Source organism: Ambystoma mexicanum, chromosome 1q (assembly GCF_040938575.1).
Source record: "Ambystoma mexicanum isolate Mex_15411 chromosome 1q, UKY_AmexF1_1, whole genome shotgun sequence".
NCBI classification, from domain to species: domain Eukaryota; kingdom Metazoa; phylum Chordata; class Amphibia; order Caudata; family Ambystomatidae; genus Ambystoma; species Ambystoma mexicanum.
In genome coordinates, this window is record NC_090922.1 from 865,324,298 (window position 1) to 865,346,444 (window position 22,147).

The 22,147-nt window shown below is 44.1% G+C and overlaps 1 protein-coding gene across 5 annotated transcripts in view; it reads right to left on the minus strand.

The window, feature by feature from the left end:
* The window catches only part of CRB1 (crumbs cell polarity complex component 1), a 1,156,197-nt gene that overhangs the window by 276,401 nt on the left and 857,649 nt on the right, over positions 1 to 22,147 (minus strand). For all 5 annotated transcript variants that reach the window (XM_069641514.1, XM_069641517.1, XM_069641513.1 and 2 more), the window contains exon 6: positions 20,751 to 21,704. In XM_069641514.1, the coding sequence (XP_069497615.1) occupies positions 20,751 to 21,704 (954 nt within the window). The remainder of the gene's footprint in view (positions 1 to 20,750; positions 21,705 to 22,147) is intronic.

Genomic DNA, 22,147 nt, shown 5'->3' on the forward strand with positions numbered 1-22,147 from the left:
CCAGATAACTGACAAGTTGGGCAGGTCCTGCAGTGGGACTCCACTTCTACTCCCATCCGGGGCCAGTAGAAGTGGGCAGAGAGCCTCTGCTTAGTCTTCTTGGTACCAAGATGACCAGCCAAGGGCACCTCATGCGCCAACTGCAGTAGGAAGGGCCTGTAAACCTGGGGTACCACCAACCTCTTGAGGGCACCAGGTTCAGGCTTAGTGGGCTCACTAACAAGGAGCTCACCCTCCCAATAAATCTTGAATGTCCTAGGCACTTCACCTTGTGCCTGGGACAGGGCCTGTTTCCTCAGACCCTCGAGAGAGTGGCACTCTCTCTGTCCTTTACAGAAGTCTGCCCGGGAGGGTCCCCCTTCAGCTAACAAGCATTGAAGGTCGGGATGATCCTCCGGGTTGAGAACCTCTCCCACAGGAGAGTTTTCTGTCTCTTCTCCCTCAGGAGTTGAGATTGGGTTTTTCACTGGACCCAGCCCGTCCGGAGCATGGATCCCAATGGGTGCTGTCGGAACAGCAGGAAGAGAAGGTGTTCCCCCCACAGAGGTGGCCTTCTTGGTCTTCCTTCGTCTTGCCTTAGGCCTCGCCTTTGGCTCGGGTACCTGACTCACAGCCAGACCCGATGTCACCTGTGACCTAGTGACCGCAGCCGCAGTCATGGGGAGACCATCCGAGATCAACCCCAACTCTACTAGATCATTTCCTAATAGAATGTTAGCAGGGACATTGTCCTGAACCAGGACAGGAAGCTTTGCTGTCTTGTCTCCAATCATGAGTGTGACTAAGGCTACAGGCGATAATTTGGGAGGCCCACCAGCTAACCTGGTGGTTCTCAGAGGAGCACTGACATAGTCCTCTGGCCTGAGCAGGGTCCTGTCCACCACTGTCATGCTTGCCCCAGTGTCTCTCAAACCAGTAGAAGGCTGGCCATTCAAGAGGACACTTCTCAAAAACCTACGGGTGTTCTGCGGGATAGTCGCCAGTACTTCTGCGTACTGGTCCCAGGCCCCAAGGGACACTAAGGAAATCTCTACAGGAGCACCAAAGGTGATTCCTGTAGAGGAGGGGAGGACAGTGGCCTCCACCTCAGACATGGGGTAAGGGTAGCTCAGGCTGACAGCCTGTACTCCAAGTGCCTTACCTTTACACTTGGAGTCACCCCTTCTGTGGTCCAGAGCCCCACAATCCCAACAAGTGCTAGGAGTGCGAGGTACGGTACTGGAACCACTGGGAGCCTGCTTTGCAGCAGGTGGACCACTACTCTTATTCCCACCCACAGATGACTTATCCCCACTAGGTTTTTGGGTCTTAGGAGAGGAAGGTTTTGGTTTACCCGACTGTGATTGCTTTTGGGACTCCTCAGCTTTCTGAGAGGTCCCCTTTCCTTTGTCCTTGTCCTTCCCACTGGAGTCCTTAGGGGACACCCGGTGGGAGACCCACTTGTCAGCCAACCTAGCCAGCTTAAAGGGGTCCAAAATGTTCTGGTCAGCAACATACTGACACAGCTCTGGTGAACAGGCTTCAGAAAAATGCTCAAAAAACAACAGGTGGGATAATTCAGCAAAAGTTTTCACCTTGTACCCGTCAATCCACCCCATCATGTTCATGTGCGCAGCACTCACCCAGTCAACCCAAGACATATTCTCTCGTTTCTTAAAATCCCTGAACCTTTTAAGGTATTGGGTAGGTGTCTTGCCAAACTTGGCAATTAAAGCAGACTTCATACACTCATACTGACCCCTTTCTTCCACACTCAGCTTCAGAATACAGTCATATCCAGTTTGAGGCACTCTGCTTAACAAACACTTAGCCCAATCTCTTTTATCCACATCATGAATTGCACAAGCCATTTCAAACGCTTCAATCCATTGGAGGATATCTGAACCCTCCAAAAACACACCAACCAAATCTTTCATAAACTTGGTGGCTGGGGACCTGCCACTCTCAATTGGTTTAGCTGAAGTCTCCACTCGAGCTTTCTCTAACTGGATTCTCTGACATTCAGTGTCCTTTTCTTTGAGCGCAAGATTCCTATTCTTGAGTTCCACTTGCTGTGCCAGCTCCTCTTTCTTAAGCTCAGCTTCTATTTCCAACTTGCGATATTCAAAGGCTAACTTCATCCTTAATAACTCAAGTTCCATGGAATTGCTGGGGTTCGGAACAGAGGCAGCAGGAATGGCGGCATTCCCAGAAACAGATTCAGCGACAACCCCAGGGGCAGAGTCCTCACTGGTTGCATCCCCCCCTTCATCGAGAGTTTCACCATCGGTCTGGTAGTCCACCAGGGCAGCTATCAGCTCAGCCCTAGACTTATCCACAAAGTCTAACTCCCTGGCTTCACAAGCACTCTGGAGAGCCTCTAAGCTCATCCTAGTCAATTTACCATTCGCAATGGACTCCATTGCTTGTAATGCAGTTATTTGGAACACACCCAAACCTTAATCTAATAAAGTGCGGATATTTTGTAAGTGGCACGGTTATACACTGAGTCTTAAAACCATAAGCATCCCACCGCTGCCACCAGCTTGTCAAGACCGGTGGGGGGGTCTGTACTTCCGCTCTCTATATGGTAGAGGAGAGGCACAGAGGACCCCAGCCAAGATTCTCTATTACGGTAGCGATGGACGAGCAATCAAGGCCTAGCTTCTCAGGAGGTGATGCAGGCTGGTTCTTAAGTACAGTGTATCCCCAAGCCCTCACAAAGGAATGTCCACACACTGTATTACTGAAAACACAGTCTTTATATAATTAATATTCAAGGGTTATGTACACTTATCACAACAACGCACTTTGTGCTCAGGAAAATCAATAATGGTAAATATCTACAATTCTAGAGTGGTACCACTAATATTAGACCTCATTAAAGTGCATTCATAATACTGTAAAAATGGCACGCAGATCAATAAGAAGGAAACCAGCAATAGAGAGAGGAGAGATAACAGATGGTTGAAACAATAGGCAGAAGACTGGCCCTTGCTACTGGACACAGTTCTGTGTGGAGATCCCCCAACCTGGGCAACCTGTAAAATAAAGAGATATAACACAAGCCCAGTCCATATATTGTTCAATAGTCTTATTCTCTCCTACAATGTTTTTACCCCCCCAATGTACCTGGTGGAGTCGAGTTCTTCGAGGAGGCGTCGACAGATCCTTCTTGAATGACCCCCTTTAAAGCAGGAGTCACGGATCGTCGAGAGGCGTCGAGAAGCGTCGAGGAACTCGGTGTTCGGTGTCGGGGAATCGACGGCCCTTCTTGAATGCCTTCCCTTTCAAGCGGGAGACACGGGGCGTCGAACGTCTGACAACAAACAGGGTAGAACGGCGTCGATGAGGCGGCAGGCTTCGATCCGAGCGGTGCTCGTCGGCGTCGAGACGTTGGCGTCCTGCGAGGAAGAGGCGTGCGGGGCACCTCAGCGACACTAGTTCTGGACCGCAAAGATTGTGAATGACGGTGGCCCAGCAAGGACGTCGAGTCGCTCGAGTCTTTGGAGTCGTGAGGTGGCGGGAAACCCACCGGCGGATTCTCCTCGGCGCGTTGGTCGTCCTCGACTTTCTCCGGCAGGACAAAAGCGGTCGATGATGCGGACGAGGGAGTCCTTCGAGTCAAATGTTCTTAGGCAAGGAGCGGACGGCTCCGGTCGTCGGCGGCACGGCGTCAAGTGGTTCCCACGGCTGGGCAACACAACTTCGACGGGCCTCCAGCGGTTACACAGACCTGCGAACCCTGGTCGACGGCAATGGACTTCGACAGCGTCGAGGTCCGGGTGCTTTACTTCGTTCTCCTCGGCAGTCCCCTTCTCCGGTCGGCAGCCTTTCGATGGTCTGGCGTCCAGGGAGCTTCGGCGAAAGTTCAGCGGTGCTCGATGGTCCCTCGGAGCACGGGAAGAGGGCGCCTAGCCAGGTCCTCTCTCGGGTCAGCCTTCGACGATTTCGGCAGCCTTCGGATCGGTCGAAGCAAATGCCACAGCAAGTCTTCTTCTTCCAGCTGGACGTCGAGGATCAGCAGTTCCAGTTACTCTTGAGTGGAGACTCAGCTTCTGAACGCTTCTGAACAATTTCCAGTGGTGAGAGGTCCCCAGATATACTATTCTGTCTCTCATCCACACTGCTGGCACACACACAGCAGCCAATCACACAGAAGGGCATTCATGCAGTCAGTCAGCCAATCAGGCACACAGTGCATTCAGGCCACACTCCTCCCTTTCAGACACTCACAACAAGGAATGTGGATTGGGGCAAGTACCCAGCCATTCAACACTACACACTGCATTCAGGCCAGTTTCGGGCAGGGCTGTCTCAGTCTTTGTCTCACATGCCAGAAACCAGACAACCACAACAAGGAGTGTATATTGGTCACCCACTCCATTCACCCAGGTCCCACCCACAGGCGGTACCCACAACATACAGTCAATGGGAAGGCTCCAGTCAGTCTAGCTGGGCCTTCACAACAACACCATTCCCAGGACTTTGGGAAAAACAAGACAACAGGCAATAGAAAGCAAGAGGCCACAGGGGCCATCTTGTTTTCTATCAGGAATCAACTGATCCCAATGGCAGGGCCTGGGTATCCCAAAATGGAGGACACCCAGAGCACCTGTCAAATTCAGCATGGAGCTGCCACCAGCCCATACCCTGCTTTGTGGGCCACCCACAGGTGCCCAAAAAACATACACTAGGGGCACAGGGTTGTACCCCTACCCATGGGTGCCATAAGGGTATCCCATGGGTCTGTTCACCAAACCAAAAGAGAGTGCTGCACTGCCAGGAGTCCCACATGGACTCCTGGGCAGAAAACACGACAGAACACACGATAAAAAGCAGTAAAGGACAAGGATTCAGAGGCCCTGTCCCTCTGATGCATTTCCAGCATCACATGTACTAATATGTACTTGTTTGAATGTTATGTTTTCCAGATTTCTTGAAAACAATTATGAAAAATTGCCCCTGAAGAAGCAAATTGTTTCACAAAATGCGTTGGGCTTCTAATAATAAATCATTTGATTTGAATTTATGAATTTTTGTCAATGTGTATTGATATATATAGATATATATATATATATATATATATATATATATATATATATATATATTATATATTATATATATATATGTGTGATTTAACAATCATCCATTTTGGTAAATTTTATTTTAAAAAACACCACCAAATTATCAATTTAATACAAAACTAATAACAGGACTCGTTTTCGAGCCACCTATAGAGTGCAGATGACGGGAGTTCCCACATTTGGGAACTTGATCTATTTTGTTTTAACTAGTATATAACCCTATCACAGCATAGAGGCTACACAAACTGGCACCAGCCTCTGATAATGTTATAGTTTCTGCACACTGGTGCAGTGCCATTTTTGGGTAGTTTGGCATTGCAATTACTGCAGGAAATTATTTGGGTGCGGAAGCCATGAAGACGCAGACAACCATTTTATTTGGTAAAACTGCATTATGGTTGAGGCAATGGAATTGTAAGATTACTGTACCCGCAAGCAACTTTCGACTGTGTGGGGATGGTTGAAGCAACATATCCCTGTTTTTAAAACTATATATCTTTGAATATTTCATTTTGGAATGCTTCTACAATACTGTCACATTTCTCTTCACGTTGGGTACCGCTCATTAGGGTTCTTGTGCTTAACGGTTAGGACACATACATGCACAACATTAGGTGAGTAACATGATCCTACTAAACGTGTACTTTCCCAGTTCTGGAGTTGAGCACTGTGTCAATGGGTGTGAGTATGACTGGTTCTTATTCTAAATGTATTGCCCTTCATTGAAAGGTTCTTTTCTCTGTGTACAAGATATGTCTGTTGTGTTGTTGTTGCTGATTTTACCGCGTGTCCACCAACTGATGAAGAAGAGTACGGCACTTGGCAAGTGTATGCATCTGGCCATCTCAGCATAGCATATTCAGTGAGCTCAATAACTCATTTTACTTACAAAAAGAATGACTGTGCATTTACTAAAAAAGTTATCATTTGGAAATTCAGGAATAATATTAAAGTTGCAGCTTAACCTTCACAGCGAAAGATTATTGAGTTGGTGTGCAATCGGTTGGCTTTGTCAATATTGGACACAGGTGCAGAACAGATTCAGAAGCAATTTACTTCAAGGCCTTTCTAAACAGAACCCCTTTTGCATCATTTCTAAATTTCAAATGCTTTCGGCTTTGACCCTGGCTTCTTTTGCTATAATTACTCCAGAAGGGAAACGCTCTATTGGACCTCATGCTCCCTCTATTTCTCATCAAATGTACAGTGGGTGAAATAATGTATTCTGAATATTGAGAAGGGAATGGGGAGTGCCGAATTTGTAAAGAAAATAAGTGCCAGGGCTCAAATATTTTCGAACACACCCATGACACATGGGTTAAAGCTGCAACTCCTACGGCAGATGTGTGATTTACAAATATGATATGATATGGCATTTACAACGTACCTATACACAAGTGTTTCAAGGCGCGACGAGGCAGGGAGGGGGGACAAAAGGAAGACAGACAATGATCTTACTAGTGGTTATGTGTCATTCAGATCGCACAAGTGCATGGGAAAAGGGGAAGGAAAGTGCGAGGGGTAAGGGAGAGGGGAAAGTGCAGTACATGGGGTAGTAGAATAATAAGATAAATAAATAAAGGGCCAGCTAGTGGCAAGTGCAAGGTAAGTGCAGACAAGTGCTGGGAGGGGGGCTGTAGAGATACAGGGACAGTCTCGCGGTGCAAGGGGTGCCAGGGGCAAGTGGCTGGGCCAGGGACCGAGATCAGTGAGAGTGGCCCAGTGCAGATTCAGTGCAGTTTCAATCAGGAATTTAGCAGGGGAGAGGGGGAGAGAAAGCAGAAGCAAAGATGAAGGTTTTGAGGAGAGATGGTTCTCCTCAAGTTTCAGGGAGGCAGGAAGGCTGTTCCAGAGGGAGACACCTGCCGCGGAGAGAGATCTATCCCCAACTCGTTGCTTGGAGAAGCGGCTGACCCTGAGGGAGTTGGAGGCGGATGAGCGAAGAGCTCGAGGAGGTAGATATTTAGGAAGAGAGAGTTGAAGGTATTTCGGTCCCAGATGGCCTTGTGGACAATGCAGAGGGTTTTGAACTTAATCCTCGCAGCCACTGGGAGCCAGTGAAGAGATTTCAGTCCTGGAGAGATACGGTCCCTGGGCTTGAGGCCAAGGACACGTCTCGCAGTCCTGTTCTGGATGAGTTGCAGAGGGCGGAGAGTAGAGGCAGGCAGATTTAGATACCAATCAACAGACACATAAAATAACCTACTTGTTGTGTATTGACATGAGACAAATGTTTAAGTGTGTCTTTAAACACAATCATCCTTTACATGTTGCTCTGATTCTATAGGTGTTTATTATGTGACTGGCAGTTACAATAATACATTTGCTAAAACGCTCCATCATAATCAATTGTCTGAGACAATAAGTGTTGGGACTCAGAAATAAGTGCCAGGGCTAAGCCCTGACAAACACCCCCACAAATTAAGGACTGGGAGTGGGCAAAATGCACCTTAACTGATTTAACAACATAGTGTGCTGCGAGGGTAGCTCAGGGGCAACACATTTGTCATGGACACAAGACAACGCAAATCAACGCAGGTTCAAATCCCGGCCCATACTTAGAGACTGATCTACAGTTTTAAGCGTGTTATAAAAGATTGAATAATCAATTGCGTTACTGAAGAAAACTCATTCTGGGGCCCTCATTATAATTGAGGTGACAACAGTAAAAGAAAGTGGCATTTCAAATATCTCCTTTTTTCTGGCCACTTATTTATAGTTCACAAAGTATTTACCACGAGTGGTATTTTAGAGTATACCACATGTTAACGAGTTGGAAATCTGCAAAGACTGTTGCACATCTTTGCTCCATGCAGAGGGAGGTGATAAAAATCTTAAGATGAACCAAACGTATTACACATTTTTTCATGCTTGAGTGAAGGGATCGCTTAATGCAGAAACATGTGCGGGTGAGCCCTAAAGAGAGCGAGAATGTGCCTTATCCGGATGCCCACATCCTCACCCCCTTTGCTGTTTAAAACAGAAAAGGTTCATTAGAGACACTTCGGGGCAATATTTTACATGATGCGGTAGCGGTTTCATCTGCTGCTGTGCCACATCCGTTCCCACCCTGTAAACAGAGATGGAAGTCCATTCATCAAACAATCACACAACATGTCCTGCAGATTTTCTGAACCACTATTCTCAGTATTGCGGAAAATGGGCAGGTGTTCCTGCCATTAGGGTAGTACATTCTGAACTGTGGGGAGACCCTCAGCATTCTGCAAGGTAATCACAGTATCACTTGTGGAAATCTGAGGAGAACATGCTCCTACCTCGTATTGAGGTCCAGGTAGTAGGTCCGCTGCCGCTTAAATTGACTTTGGAAAATTATTTTATTTTGAACTATATACATGCCCCAGATGGCTTTGATCATACAATCCATGATTTAGGAGTCACGTGGTATGAGAATCAACCAATGAGGAGCCTTGGTCATGTGGCAGATCCCATTCTGGCATATTGACACTGCGGCCATTGACGCCGCCTGATTAGGATGTCTATTGGTGGAGCCCTGTAGGGCACTGCTGGCAAGGCAAGGGGCACTGCACGTGTCTGGTAGAGGGAGGCAGATTTCTATGGATCTTCTTATTTGAAAGGCATATTAAGTTAATAAAGGACATGGTCAAGGGTCCTCCCCAGTTTCCTCGCTCTGGGCCAGGCTGCAGTTGGTTACATGTCTTTATATCGATATATTGTATATTGAATGCACATATCTCGAATATTTTATATTGAAAACTTGTATAGTGAGTGCACTTTTTTCTGTTCTTTCTTTTGGGGGGGCCCCCCCAAATCCATATTTCCAACCCCTAAAAACCCACCCGACCGTTTCCTAAAATGTTTTAACCCTCTACCGCACCCCTAAATGCATTGACTATAAAGGTTTTCAATATAAAGGATTCGATATATGGGCATTCAATATAGAAAATTCGATATAAACACTACGGGATCGAATAAAATGTACTAAATATGCTGCACCAGTCTAAATAAAGTAATATAGGTTATTTTCGTTCCATAGTTGTGTTTTTTCCTTAATCACTAGTCATTGTTTTTCCATTGCTCTCTGAAATTTGAAAAAATACGTTTATAGTTGTTGCCCTCGAGTTTCAATAACCATGCTTTCATTGTTGGCTTTAATTGCATAATATTTATGAAAATCATCAATATCAGTTAAAATTAATTCAAATTAATCAAAAAACAAATTCATTGTTTTGTGGCAGCCCTAATTGTATAATTCTCTTGTTGCTGCCGTTAATGCATAACAAGACCTCCTAAATGTTTCCCTGTATAGCAGGGAGGCAGGTCATCCTTCTCCTCTGGTGCCCAGACTCGCCATCTTGAAGTGTCTATGCGTGTCCTCAGCACACATCTGGAAACAGGAAGATGGGGTGCAACACGGCCAAATAAAGGATGCTGTTAATAAACCTAGTCAAATTATGTGGTCAATAAAGTCAGGCAAAAGGATGCTGTCATGTCTTTAGGGCCACTTGTAGGGAAAGGAAATGACACTCAGCCATCTATCAGGAGAGGGCACAAAATGGCCCCTAGCGCAAACGTGGCCCAGTTGCCATAGAACGAGGGGGTAAAATGTCACTTTGCACAGGGCAGCAAAAATCTTTGGAACATTAAAGATAAGAAAGCAGGATCTTAAGTGGGTGCCCATGGGTGCTTTTTAGTGCACAAGACATACCACCTTACCTTGAACTGCAAAAAAGAAAGATCTGGAATATCTCCTCTGGAAAATATAGCTTGCTCCTCCCTTGCCTCATCCTTTTAGGTAATGGAGATGCTAGGCCATCATAGGCCATAACATCAAACACTGTCAAAGTATGAGAATTTCTTTATTCAACACTGGCATAGGTTTTCATCATATCGGCTAAACGTGATTTCAGTCACCCTGCTATGCCACGGGTTAGTTGGAAAAGGGTACCACAATTAAAATACGTCTGAAGCAGATGAATAACCTCACATTACTTGATTTTATTAAGAGATTGGAGGTTAGGAATTGAAATATGGTAGTTGGCTCAATCTGCCTGACGGCCTTAGGTTTTTTTGCACAAACGTATGCGGCACGCTGGCTTAGAGCAAAAGGAACTCTCCTACAAGGAAATGACACACTGTATTCTAGAACAGTAGGACGTAAAGGTGTGTCGATTATCTCTTACCATGCACTTTAAAGTGGCAAAGGACCGGGGGATATGGGAGGAATTTAACTACTAGCAATCCATTACAAATATCTTACTTGAAACTGTTGCGAAGCTTGACAGGTCATAGGCAAGCATGGGGCAGGCGTTCATCGAGGTGTGATCAGAGCCCCCAGGTCTTCCTTAGCAGGGCGAAGCAACAGAACATAGTGTAGATACTGTAGCCTCCAAGAATGTTAACTGTTTAATTCCGGATCAGAAATTGGCTATGATAGAACTATTCAGAGGAATGACTTCGGAGCCAATTCCCCTAGATCTCTTATGATCCAGTGTCAAAATCTGTCATTCCTTCTGACTGGAAACCGATTTTCCCCATCAGAAAAAAGGTTCTGATGTCCCCTAAGATGGTTACTACCCGTTACTTTGCCCCCTGCTAGCTCCTGATTTGCTCCGCCATCGCTCTGAGACACGCCCCTGGCCTTGGAGTAACAATACTCTCCGGCTTAGCTGTATTGACCTTCAGCTGGACTCTGGCCAATGGTTTGAAGCAGCAGTCACTATTAACCGTGGGGTCTTCATATTCCGCTCTGTATCCCGTCGACATCTGCTGATCATTGTGTATGTGCACTGAGAAGATTGGCCCACGCTGATGCTATATATGCCTTTACCTCGCATGTTTCCCCCTAAGAAAGGCTGGCATAATCTTTAAAACACTGCCTATGATCAGCGGTCAGATGTCAAAATGGAATTCGTCTACAATTTGTAGCAAGTGCTGTGGTTAGCCGCGACAATCTGTATGCTCTCAATGCGTTCTCCCTGGCCCAGAGGAGACTAAGCCCTCTGCTAGACCCTCATGGTTTTAATGTTCCACCAAATAATACCAGCATGTTTAACAGATGTTGAGCTATAATCCAACAATGCTTTTCACAATTCTGAATAAAATACAGTTGTGGGGGTGGAAGCCGGCTAGAATGACTTCTTAGACACTGCTATTGCACAATGAAAAATGAAATGAGGGATTGCAACCTAAAGCTTTTGCAATGATGCACTTCTTCAGAATTGCAGACATATATATGTGCCAGTAAATTGTAGGGTAAAGCAATACGATCTATATCCCCGTCATCTACCCCAGGCTAATGTTGCCATTTGCACTTTTTTAATAACTTCTTGGCACATGCAATCAACGTTCATTTCCTCTTGCCATCTTTCACTATCGTGTCCGAGTGACTAATCTCTCCCATGCACGCGCGACCGGAAGTGGGCCGCGCGTGGGCTGCGGTGGGGAACGCAGGCGCGCTGCGGAATCAAAGGCTGCTTTATTGGATTTTGCTTGGAAGTCACTTAAGCCGCTATCCGTCTTCATCAAAATTCTCTGGGACAAGATGCACACTGCGGCACCGCACATCAATCGTGCCGTCAAGTGGAGAATGCACTGCTTTCCTCATACTGCTTCCCCGTGTCCTTATTACGGACGTGTGCCATGATTTGTGCGACCATTCACCAGAATATAACACGTTCCACTGTTTTTAATTTCATTAGGTGTTTGGTAAAATGCTCTATGCGCCTAGCTTTGTGGGAATGCCACGGGAAACGCTAGGCCAAACGTTAGGCCTCGTGTTTATTTTCCACGTGGATTAACCTTTGGGTCAAAGCGTTAGTTCATCTGACGTATCTCGCGTGCAGACTCGAGCTGTCACGCTGCTTACCTGTCCCCTGTGTTTTCGTGGATCGGAGTCCGGAAGTCGAGATGGCTTTTCTCTCTTTGGGAGCACTGACCCCACTGACTCGCATTGGGGGCAGAGACCTGTTCTGAAGGGTGGCAGCCTGGCAGGGCCACGAGCCTCTTGGTTCTTACCACGCCTCGAGAGGATAACTCAGGGGCAAGGTGCTCACCTTGAAAGCCAGATGACACAGAGCAACACAGGTTCGTTCCCGGGTCCGCGCTTAGAAACCTCTGGATATTAAGCACGTTATAAATAACATATCTGTCCTGGGCACTGGGAACGCATTCCCCATAGCTTGAGAACTCACTGCGAACTTTCTGCATTGAACTTCTACAGGGGGCTGTTTGATGGTGCCACCTGCATGTGGCAGAAAGGGGTGGGGGTAGAGTTTTAAATCATTCGTGTATGTTTAAGTATGTTAGCCATTTGGAACCTTGTGAATTTGCCTGTAAACCTATCTTATACTGTGCGTACCTGTATATACCTGTGCTGGTTGCTGGACTGGTGACTTTGGTGTTGCCAAACTCTGGATGTATATATTTGTTTGTGCTGATTTTGTTTGACTATGTATGTGTTTGATAAATAGTGTATTTTGTGCTTGCATGTGTGAACCTCTATTGCTTAGTACGCTTTGTAATTGTATGGGCTCCACAAAGGGCCTGTCTCCCTCGGGTCTGAGCCTGACTGCTCAGTCCCTCTACCTTAGAACGTTGGGTCAGGAATTAAGTGGAGTCTTATTTCACTTTTGTGCTAGCTTCTCGGGGCCCTTACCAAAGTAAATTCTGAGGAACCCCTTTAACAAGATTTAAGGTATAACACCTCTTTTCCACACTCTAGGAACTGTACACTGTAAATACTTTGCTAATGTGTTGACACGTAACACGGTTACCAAAATGTGAGCGCGTGTATGTTTGGGTTGTCTTGCTTCCTTTTACAGTGTGTTTCAGTGTATTGAACCTATTGATAAGCAGTGTTTTGTGCTTGCCAGTGTGGACCTCTGTTACTTACCAGTCTTCCCAGTTGTTGGTTATGCTTCTTACTGGGCCTATCTCCACCTGAGCCTAAGCTGTGTTGCTTGGTCATACTATCATTGAGGGTTTGGTTGGACATGGGTGTGGACCCTGTTGGAACACTGAGTTGATTTATCAGGGCCCCTCACTGCAGAAAGTCCAGAAGAACCCTCTGTTATGGAGATTTTCCATAAACCCTGTGTTCAGGGTCTTAAGGTACGTTTTCATTACTAAGGTACCAAAAACTCCCTGGTCAACACCAGGCTCTCTGTATGGTGGTGTGGCAGAGCCGCCCAGGCTTAACTCTCAGAGGGTGAGCAGGGCGGTTAACAGGGGCAGTACACACTTTTTACAAATCCCAAATAAGAAAATGTTCATACATTATATTTTTATAAGAATATAATCTTCTTATAGGAAATGGCAAGCGATAAAACACCACACTAGCACTCTGATAAGTATTATGTGTCAAGGGTTTCAAAGAATTCAAGTAAAAGTGTTTCCTATAAGACAAAATGCAGTTGCAGCAAAATAAAATTGTTTTGCTATCTAAGAATGTAAATCATTTTTAAAGAGGCCAAGGGCAACCAGTTGTGCAGATTTGGGCAGGCCATTGTGTAAAATATTTAATGTTTGCAAAAATGTCCAAAGGTTTAGTTTCTGGAGTTTCATGTAGTTCAAGTCACAGAAGGCCCTTGGTGAATAATAGGGGACTCTGAAGATGGATAAAGAACTTGCTAGAAGCAACATAAAGTGAGAAGAGCAAACTCCAGAGGCTTACAAGCGGTTCTGCAGCAGGCAGTTTTGAGGTTTCCTGGTCACTGTGCATATTTCTTTGTGACCATCCAAGTCTCCAGTAATGACACAATGGTTCAGGAGGGACATCAAGACCTTTGGAAGAATGACTGTTGAAGATGTAGTGTTTTTAGAGACGAAGGTCTAAGCCAAAGAAAATGAAAGGCAAAGCAACTGAGGACAATAGTGGTCGACAAGGCAGGTTTCCTCTGTCATTTTCAGGCTCATGATTCAGCTCCAGATGCTAGGGTTGGCCTGAGAAGATCCTTGGGCAAGACTATTATTAAACGATTCTCTCATGGGGGCAAACCGGAGCGGCAACAGCCACAGAAGGAGGATTGGGAGGTGAGTACAGTGGTTAATTTGTGCAGCACAGGCCCCTGGAGCTTCTGAGAAGGGATAGATGGAACCAGGGCACTTACTTGAAGTCCTGGGAGGAAGAAACTCTGATAGGTTTTTCATGGAATGTCTTCAGGATCCCGGTAGTGAAGGGCACTTACCTCTGGATCCAGCAATGCAGGAGCAGTCAGGAGCTTCAGCGAGACAGGGCCTTAGAGTAGGAGCTGTGATCTAGTTGTCCCCTACTGGTCAGGGGGAAGGAGCACCACAATAATATGCTCTGGTTTTACGGAGAGGCAGAGCGTTGCAATCTTATTCAGTGGAGTGTAAGAGCGCTGGTGCAGAGCTCCGGTCGTTCCTCAAGCAGTAGGCTATGCAGGAGAGCAGGTTCAGAATTCTCGAAGTAGCCATACTAAGTGGGGAAAGGAGGTGTGCTTTTATTCTCCCCAGGAAGCAGTGAGTGAACACAGTACCCAATTACACAGCAAACAGCATTAAAAAAACAAAAACAAATGGGTAGTCAAACAATGTTGCACGTCCCTTCAAGCACACCCAGGCACTCAGGGAATGCTTACATACACAAGGAAGGGAATCCATGCTATCCCAGGTAGGCATCTGCATATGCCAATCATATTAGGTTTTGGCACACTAAGAGGGACACGGGATAGTCATGTGAGCCTCTGAGACCTTTATGGCAACAAAGTTAGAATCCAGAGTACATGTGATATCTTTGGGGCATCGTTGCCCTAGAAGTCATAAGGACAGAGCTGCTTTCGCAGTCAGGCTTTGGATTAGCCTATTTTGGAGGAAAAATAACATCTGAGCGAATCCAGCAAAAAGTTAAGGGGATCAACAGAGTTAGAATTGTGCTCAGCCCTAATACTCTCTTAACACAAAAGAATCTGAAGTTTTTATGTATAGTATTTATGTAGTGCAAAACTATCAAAGAAGCCAGCAGGGTGCTGTACAAAGGAGAATACGAGGTTTAAAAGTGTGACAAGATGTTGTGGCAGTCTCCAAAAATGAAAGACAGGAATATGCAAGTTTAGGCACTTGTAAGAAGTTCATTTCAATGTACACCATTTTCAAGTCCTGATTTTATAGTTTAAAGACACAACTGAAATTCACACATTTTTCAACTATTGCCTCATTAGTATGTAAGAGCATGCACACAAATGCACAGAGGTTGGGACTATGTCCTGAATTTTGGGGTGCAGTTGTATATTATGAAAAATGTGTCCCTTTCCTTTCAAAGGTGAATTCATTTGAAAGTTCAAGTCTTGTATCTATTCAAAGATTGCCTGATCAATATACCAGGAGGTGGGGAAAATGTGCAGAAAAGGTCTCAAGAACATTGACATTCAGATCTATATAAACATGGACAAAAGAAGGATGCACTTGTATATGTGAACTGTGTTTTAACATGTTTTTAATTCACTTAGAAGGCTGTAATTAATAGAAGTAAAAAAGACTTGTACAAACATATTTCTGTTGCTTAGGGGAACTTGAACATGTTTGAAAGTTGACCATTTTAAGGCCTAAACCCAGTTCAGGAATGCAATCACGAGGTAAGAGGCCATACAGGTTCAAATACATTGTTTTTAAATCAGCTCTGGAGGCCAGCTCTGGAGCATTAGCAAATGGTCGGTCCTGGTAAACAGAACTTCAAGGAAGCCTGTCCCATTTAGCATTCAAGGCCTCTCATGAAAAAATTCACTAGCACATCACGAGACGGGTTATTGATTTCAGTACACAGCTGAAGAAACCTTGCATTGGCACGTTATTCATATTAAGAAGGAGAAGGTACTGGGATGTATCAACAGTGACCTAAAGTAACCAAACTCAGCAACTTAACATTTGTAAAATGAAAAGAAAGCAACATGCGTAACTTGAAATAAAATATTTGAAATAAAAACATGTATTGATTTAAAAAATCTGTGATCTAAGATCCTATCATTGCGGAACCAATTGCAAATCAGAGATAGAAATATGTATTTTAAATAATTTAAAATCCACCTGGGGTGTATTAATGGAAAGCATATATGAAGCTAAATGGAAAAGTAGAGTATTTCTGCTAAATGTGCATTGCACTGAGACAGGACATACATGTAATTGTGCACACCAATCTATGGATTACAGTGATATGATTTTATTAATCTCATACTTTTGCATCAGAACTTAAGGCATACAAATGAAATTGCATTTTCACAGTAGGAGAGAGATTCCCCTCCCACCTGTGTCATGAGACCTGTGAAACCGCACCTAGTCACAAGGCAGAAGAGACAAAACATATATGATTGCATGCACACAGAATGATAGAGGATTAGGGTGGAAAATGAGATGGAGAGATGAACATTGAAGATTTGATGGATACAAATGGAGAAACCTGGTGAGAGCTGAAAGGTTTTGGAGACTGTTTTTCAGGCAGGATGGACAGAGAAGTCCTTACAGGCCTCGTTTGAAATCAGCTGACAGAGTGATGATCTTGCTGAGGGCACCAGTGCTCAAGAGAGGGAACCAGCTAATTTTCCCCAAATGAGAAGCCACATTTAAAAAGGTAAATGAAACCCCAAATGTAAATACATATTGCCCAGAGTGTTTTCCATAGGAACATCTCAAGGAATAGAGGGTTGGGAGAAAAGAGGATGCTAAAGTGACAAAGATACTGGGTCAGTCTTAATATGGTGTCCTGTGTCTCCTATTTAAATTGAATATGAATGAACATGTTGTTTCCTTAAAGCCCAATTCATTGTGTATTGAGAGGCAACATTTAAAACTCAATGCAATTTTGGTGCAACTTAAATGCAAACTGTTTTTTAAACATATGCACTACTAAACACAATCCTTGGCAGGAATAGAATCACAAAGGCCATTGTGTAGTTGGCCCACTATTACCAGGTGAGATAGCCTGCAAATTTGCACCTGCTGTGAGTCTAGCCATACATTATATGTTTGTAAAAACTGGAATTAGCCCTAAGATTTCATCCTATTCATAGACAATTGTGAAACATATTAAACCCCACATTCCCTTGTCTTTGAATGAGCAGGCGGACCTGCTTATAACGTGAAAGGGCAAGGCGGTTGTAACATTGTACATTTCATTAGAGAAAATTACATCTCCAATCCAAAAACACACAGACTAAAAACTAGACACAGGTACATTCAATGTTGTGTATGCATACATAGATTGACAGTTGCACACATATATAGTTTGAAAGCAGCACCCACATTTTATTGTAAATTGCCCACACATGTCCAGAGAAAGCTGTACAGCCATATTCTGAGATGACTGCACACACGTGTGCAGAGCAGAGTGCAAGTATATTTGAGAGTATTAGTCTTCAAATTCAAACCTGCAGAAACCAAATCCAGGCTGACCACTGTCTACATTTAAATGACCTGCACACAGCAAATACATTCAAAACCCCACATTTAAGCTATGGGATTGAAATATTTGTTTTTAAATGTTGGTTGTTCACATAGTGTCTCTGATATCATACTTGTTTTGAAACTGGATAACATCGTGTGCTTTTGAATTGTGAATGGGCTGACTGAAAAGATTCAATGTTATCACTGAAATATATTGTGTTGCTTGCATGGAAGCAATAGAAATGTTTGCCTAGTATGCTTTACAGTTGATATATATCTATATGAAGCTCCTTTGAATGCTTCCGTTAGAGCCAGTAATGAGATTCTTACATGCAAATAAAATTAGTTTGATTGACCAATTATATTTGAGCCTATAACATTGTGGTGATCTCCATGGTGTAAAGTTGGATACCCCCTTATTATAATTTGGTCTTATTCTTTTAAATACATTTAAAATCTTGAGAAATTCACTGTCTGGTTATTGCCCAGAATTGTGGGTTGGGACTTCATATCAGGGATTTGGGGTGCAGGGGTGCACAGCTACTTCCGATCTATAAAATAATGTATATTGAACTTTCAGATATATCTCTCTACTTACGTGTAATGAGATTCTAATTGTTATTTCAGGTGCAAACGGGCAAACATCACAAGGCCACTTGGGACATGGAAATAGTAAAAAAAACAGCACTGTGTATTTCTACCCAGTAGTAGGAGTGCATTTGGCCATACTCGGTAGAAATACACAGTGCTGTTTTTTTGACTACTTCATATCAGGGGACATGAGATTAGATATGTCGCCCTTTCTGAATTTGGAAACTTAATACTTGAAAACAAAGAATCCAACATGTTGAAATCTGAGAGGAACTCCATGAACTCCAGGGTCTTTAGGTATTTCCTAGACCCTAATAGTCTTGTACAGATGTCCAGTGAAATGCTGTGTGAAAAAGTTTGAGAAACCCATTGACTTGTTAGCTAAACTGCTCTTTCTGTTTTTTCTCTAAAAGGTTGAATATCGTAATTGAGGGATTCTCTCCATCCCCTATTTTTCATAACTATATCCTTAAATAGGAGAAGGAAGAGGCAGAGCTTTAGTAGCCATGCCAAAAGAAAATCTTTGGAAGGTGTCTACTAAACTGCAAATCCTATATGTGGGTGTTATTACAAGCGGATTTATGCAGGATAAAGGCATGGTTGTGTTGGTTTCAATGCTCAAGGAAAGGAGTGGTTTTGTAATTTTTCTCCTCATTGAAGCATATTTTGACTGTCCTGCTTTTAATGTAAATACTTGCTCCTGATTTTGAGTTATGTTCTTTGGTGTGACACTTGAGTGCCCTTTATCCACAGTGTATAGAAATCTATAAAATAAAATTGTATAGGTTCAAAGTAGCCCTTCACTCTCAGCGGTGTATACTGATGCGGAAGGAAAGTGTCAAAAGTGCGATTCATTGAAATTCAAAAGTCACATTAAAAGCTGAGTAACATAATAAACGGTGCAAACAACTCTAGAAGATGACATTTTGAATTTCCGAAAGTAGCCACTCACTATCAGCGGTGTATAGTGGTAAGGAAGAACACCTTAAAAGTGAAATTCAGTGCAGTTTAAAATTTTCATTAAAGGTTGAGTAACATAAGATAAAGCAAGTGACAGTGGGGTAATTTCATGCTAGCACTTAAATGTATGTCAATTGGCAATGGGCCTGTGCCTTATACTGCATAACCCCTTAGCACATTGCATGTTTGAGTCCCTAACAAGTATAAGGGCTAAATAAACATTTCTGTATCGTGTATCAGAAATTAGCCTCACGCATGATTACAGATTAGATTACAACCTCTCCACTTGACAATTCTGAGTATTGTATATATAATAAACAATAGCAAATGGCAGTGAAAATTAATGGTATCCACAGTGCTTGTACAGACACTTATGATTAGCAAAGAGGCAGCGGGTGTCAAGGAGGTGTGGGTGTACTGCCAGTATACTACCACGTTAATTGAGAACAGACAAGGGAGTTCTGAGACACACTGCGCCAAAGAATGCAAAACTTTAAATACAAAATGTATTTATTTATGTTGATTAGTCAGCCTGACACGTGTTTCGAGCCAAACCCGGCTCTTCATCTGAGGCTGATAGTGAACAAAACATTGTGGTTAATGACACAAATTGCACCAAAGAATAAAAGAGATATCAAAGCAATGGTCTTTCTACACCCCATCACTCTTCCCTCTCGGCATATTAGTTTTTATACGCAAGGACACGACTAGATTTTTCCTGGTCCTCCAGTTCAGCAGCTCAGAAAATAGGATTCTTGAGTTTATGAGGATTCTTAGTCCTATGAAGGATTTTAGACACATGCCGGGTAAATGTGCTTTCTAACTTACATTGTCTGCTTGAGCTCATCTCAATCTACCCCTTATGAATACCCTTCTTGACTTCTCTTATTAATCTTTCCTTGTTTTCTTCTTCCTCTCCCTCCACCTTCAGACATGCTACGCTTATCCCCATTCTAAAAGAATCTCTTCTCGCCCCTTCATTCCTCTGTATCTATCAACCTATCTCTCTTCTTCCATTCCTCGCTAAACTCCTTGAAAGAGTCATTCAATTTGAGGTCGCCGTCCACTCTAAAACACTCAACTATCAACCTAAAAAAAACTAGCTTGAACAGAAAATCCCTCGAAACTAAGGGTCCATTGCTCTGGCAAAAATTGGTCTCGAGCTCAGGAAAGCGCAAAACCACAAACAAACTACTAAAAAGGAATAACTCTGCGAAACCTAGTCCTAAGAATGTTAGTCATCCCACTTGGTATCCATCATGGTAATTCATGAAGGTAGCACTCGAGGTACCCAGGAAAGGTCCACTGGGGCCCCTAATGGAATGTTTGTACCTTGTCTGTTCAGCGATTACTTTCCCTTAATGTCTTGATTTTGTCTCATACCCCCTATTATGACGTCACTCCCCCTCATATTATGGTGTCCCAATTATTGTATCCTGACCTTTTCTCCTTTAAGCTAGTTACAAACAAATAAGTAGATACATATTACTACTTTATTGCACTTTGCTGTTACCGGAATTAAAGTATTTGTTTAATAAAATAGTTGTGTTGCCTTTGGACATTAACATGACCCGTTTCTGTTTTACACATCAGCTTATACTGTTCTTAATGAACATTTCTGGATCACAAAAAACACATATCCGTATTTTAGGAGCTATATATGCAAGACGTACCACAGGACTATGTTCCCCATCACCATATGTTCACAGTGCTGTGGGCTGCGCCTCTGGAATGAAACACATTGCTCCCAATGCTTACCTCTTGAGCAGTTTGGACCCACATATGGCCGATAGCAATCGCACTGGTAACTCTGCCATAAATTGACACATCGTCCCCTATTTTGACAAGGGCGTCCTTCGCACCACTCCTTCCGGTGACATCCTGTTTTGACGTTTAATGATCTTTCGGATGATACGGCCTCAGGGGTCGTGATGTTGGAGTCGATGTGAATGTCCAGAAGACAGCCGATAAACCATGGTTCCGGGTGAGCGCTATTGGCGTTCTGGCCTGCGCCATCGCGCATCCCAGCGGCAGGCACCCCACCCAAAAAGGTGCTTTGAAAAGCTAGTGTCAGAGGCGAGCTCCTCACTGCACCAGTAGATGTATTCACACATGCTGCCGTGCACGAGCTGTCAAGGATTTTGAGAGTAACAGCTCTTTCTAAGGTTACCTCTACTGCATGCCACTCTCCATCACTCATATTCTGCCAAATATGTAAGAGTGTCTTGAGCTGACTATATACGTGGAGAGACAAGTATAAATAGCCGCGCTGCAATCCCAGTTTGAGGAACGTGTCTGCGGTCCCTCTGTGTAAAATAAGCGCTGTAGGCAGCGCGGTCTGGAACTTCAGGGTTATGTTGAAGAGTGCCTGCGTTTCCACATCTACAGAGCTAGTAACATGAACAAAGCCGCTGCCGTCAAAGGTGAATGTCGTCATCGTTCCACAGTTTAAATCCGTGTACCCGGAAGGACACTGACATAGGTAGCCATGTTCACCATTATTTAGATGGGGGATACACAAGCCGCCATTTTGGCATCTGTTTTCTGTGCAGCCTGTGAGAATGTCTGTGCAGTTTGAGCCACCATACACAATCCCCTCCTGCCCTTCTGCCGGACAGTGACAGGCGTAGCTTCCAGGCAGATTCTCGCAAGTTCCACCATGTTGACAAGGCCCCGAGACACATTCGTCGATGTCTTGCTCACAGTGAAGACCTGTAATTTAAAAGAGAAGACACATTTGTAATTGTTTGTAATGTGCCGAGGATTGGTACAAGTCAAACAAGAATCTCTGCGTGTTATTTAGTGGTTACAGCCAAGGCTAAATCCGGCCTTGCCATTCCTGAGCATTTCTTGAACCATACTGCCCCTAACTGCCTCATGGCCTAATGGCCTAATGTGTCTCAATATACATATATAGGTGACATTGGGAAATAGCAACCCGGCACACCTCATGCATTTTCTGAGTAGTCAGTTGCAAAATGTGAGAAAGGGTGTGCAGGTGTTTGTAAATTGTGATTTACTGTTGTGGAATTGTAGCGCATGTTAATCTATCAGAATTAAGGGTGTGTTAATGTCTACTAAAAATACCCACATGCCGAATTTCTGGCCAGGAGCCACGTCATAGGAGGGGCTGTTGCAATCAAAATCAGATTCTT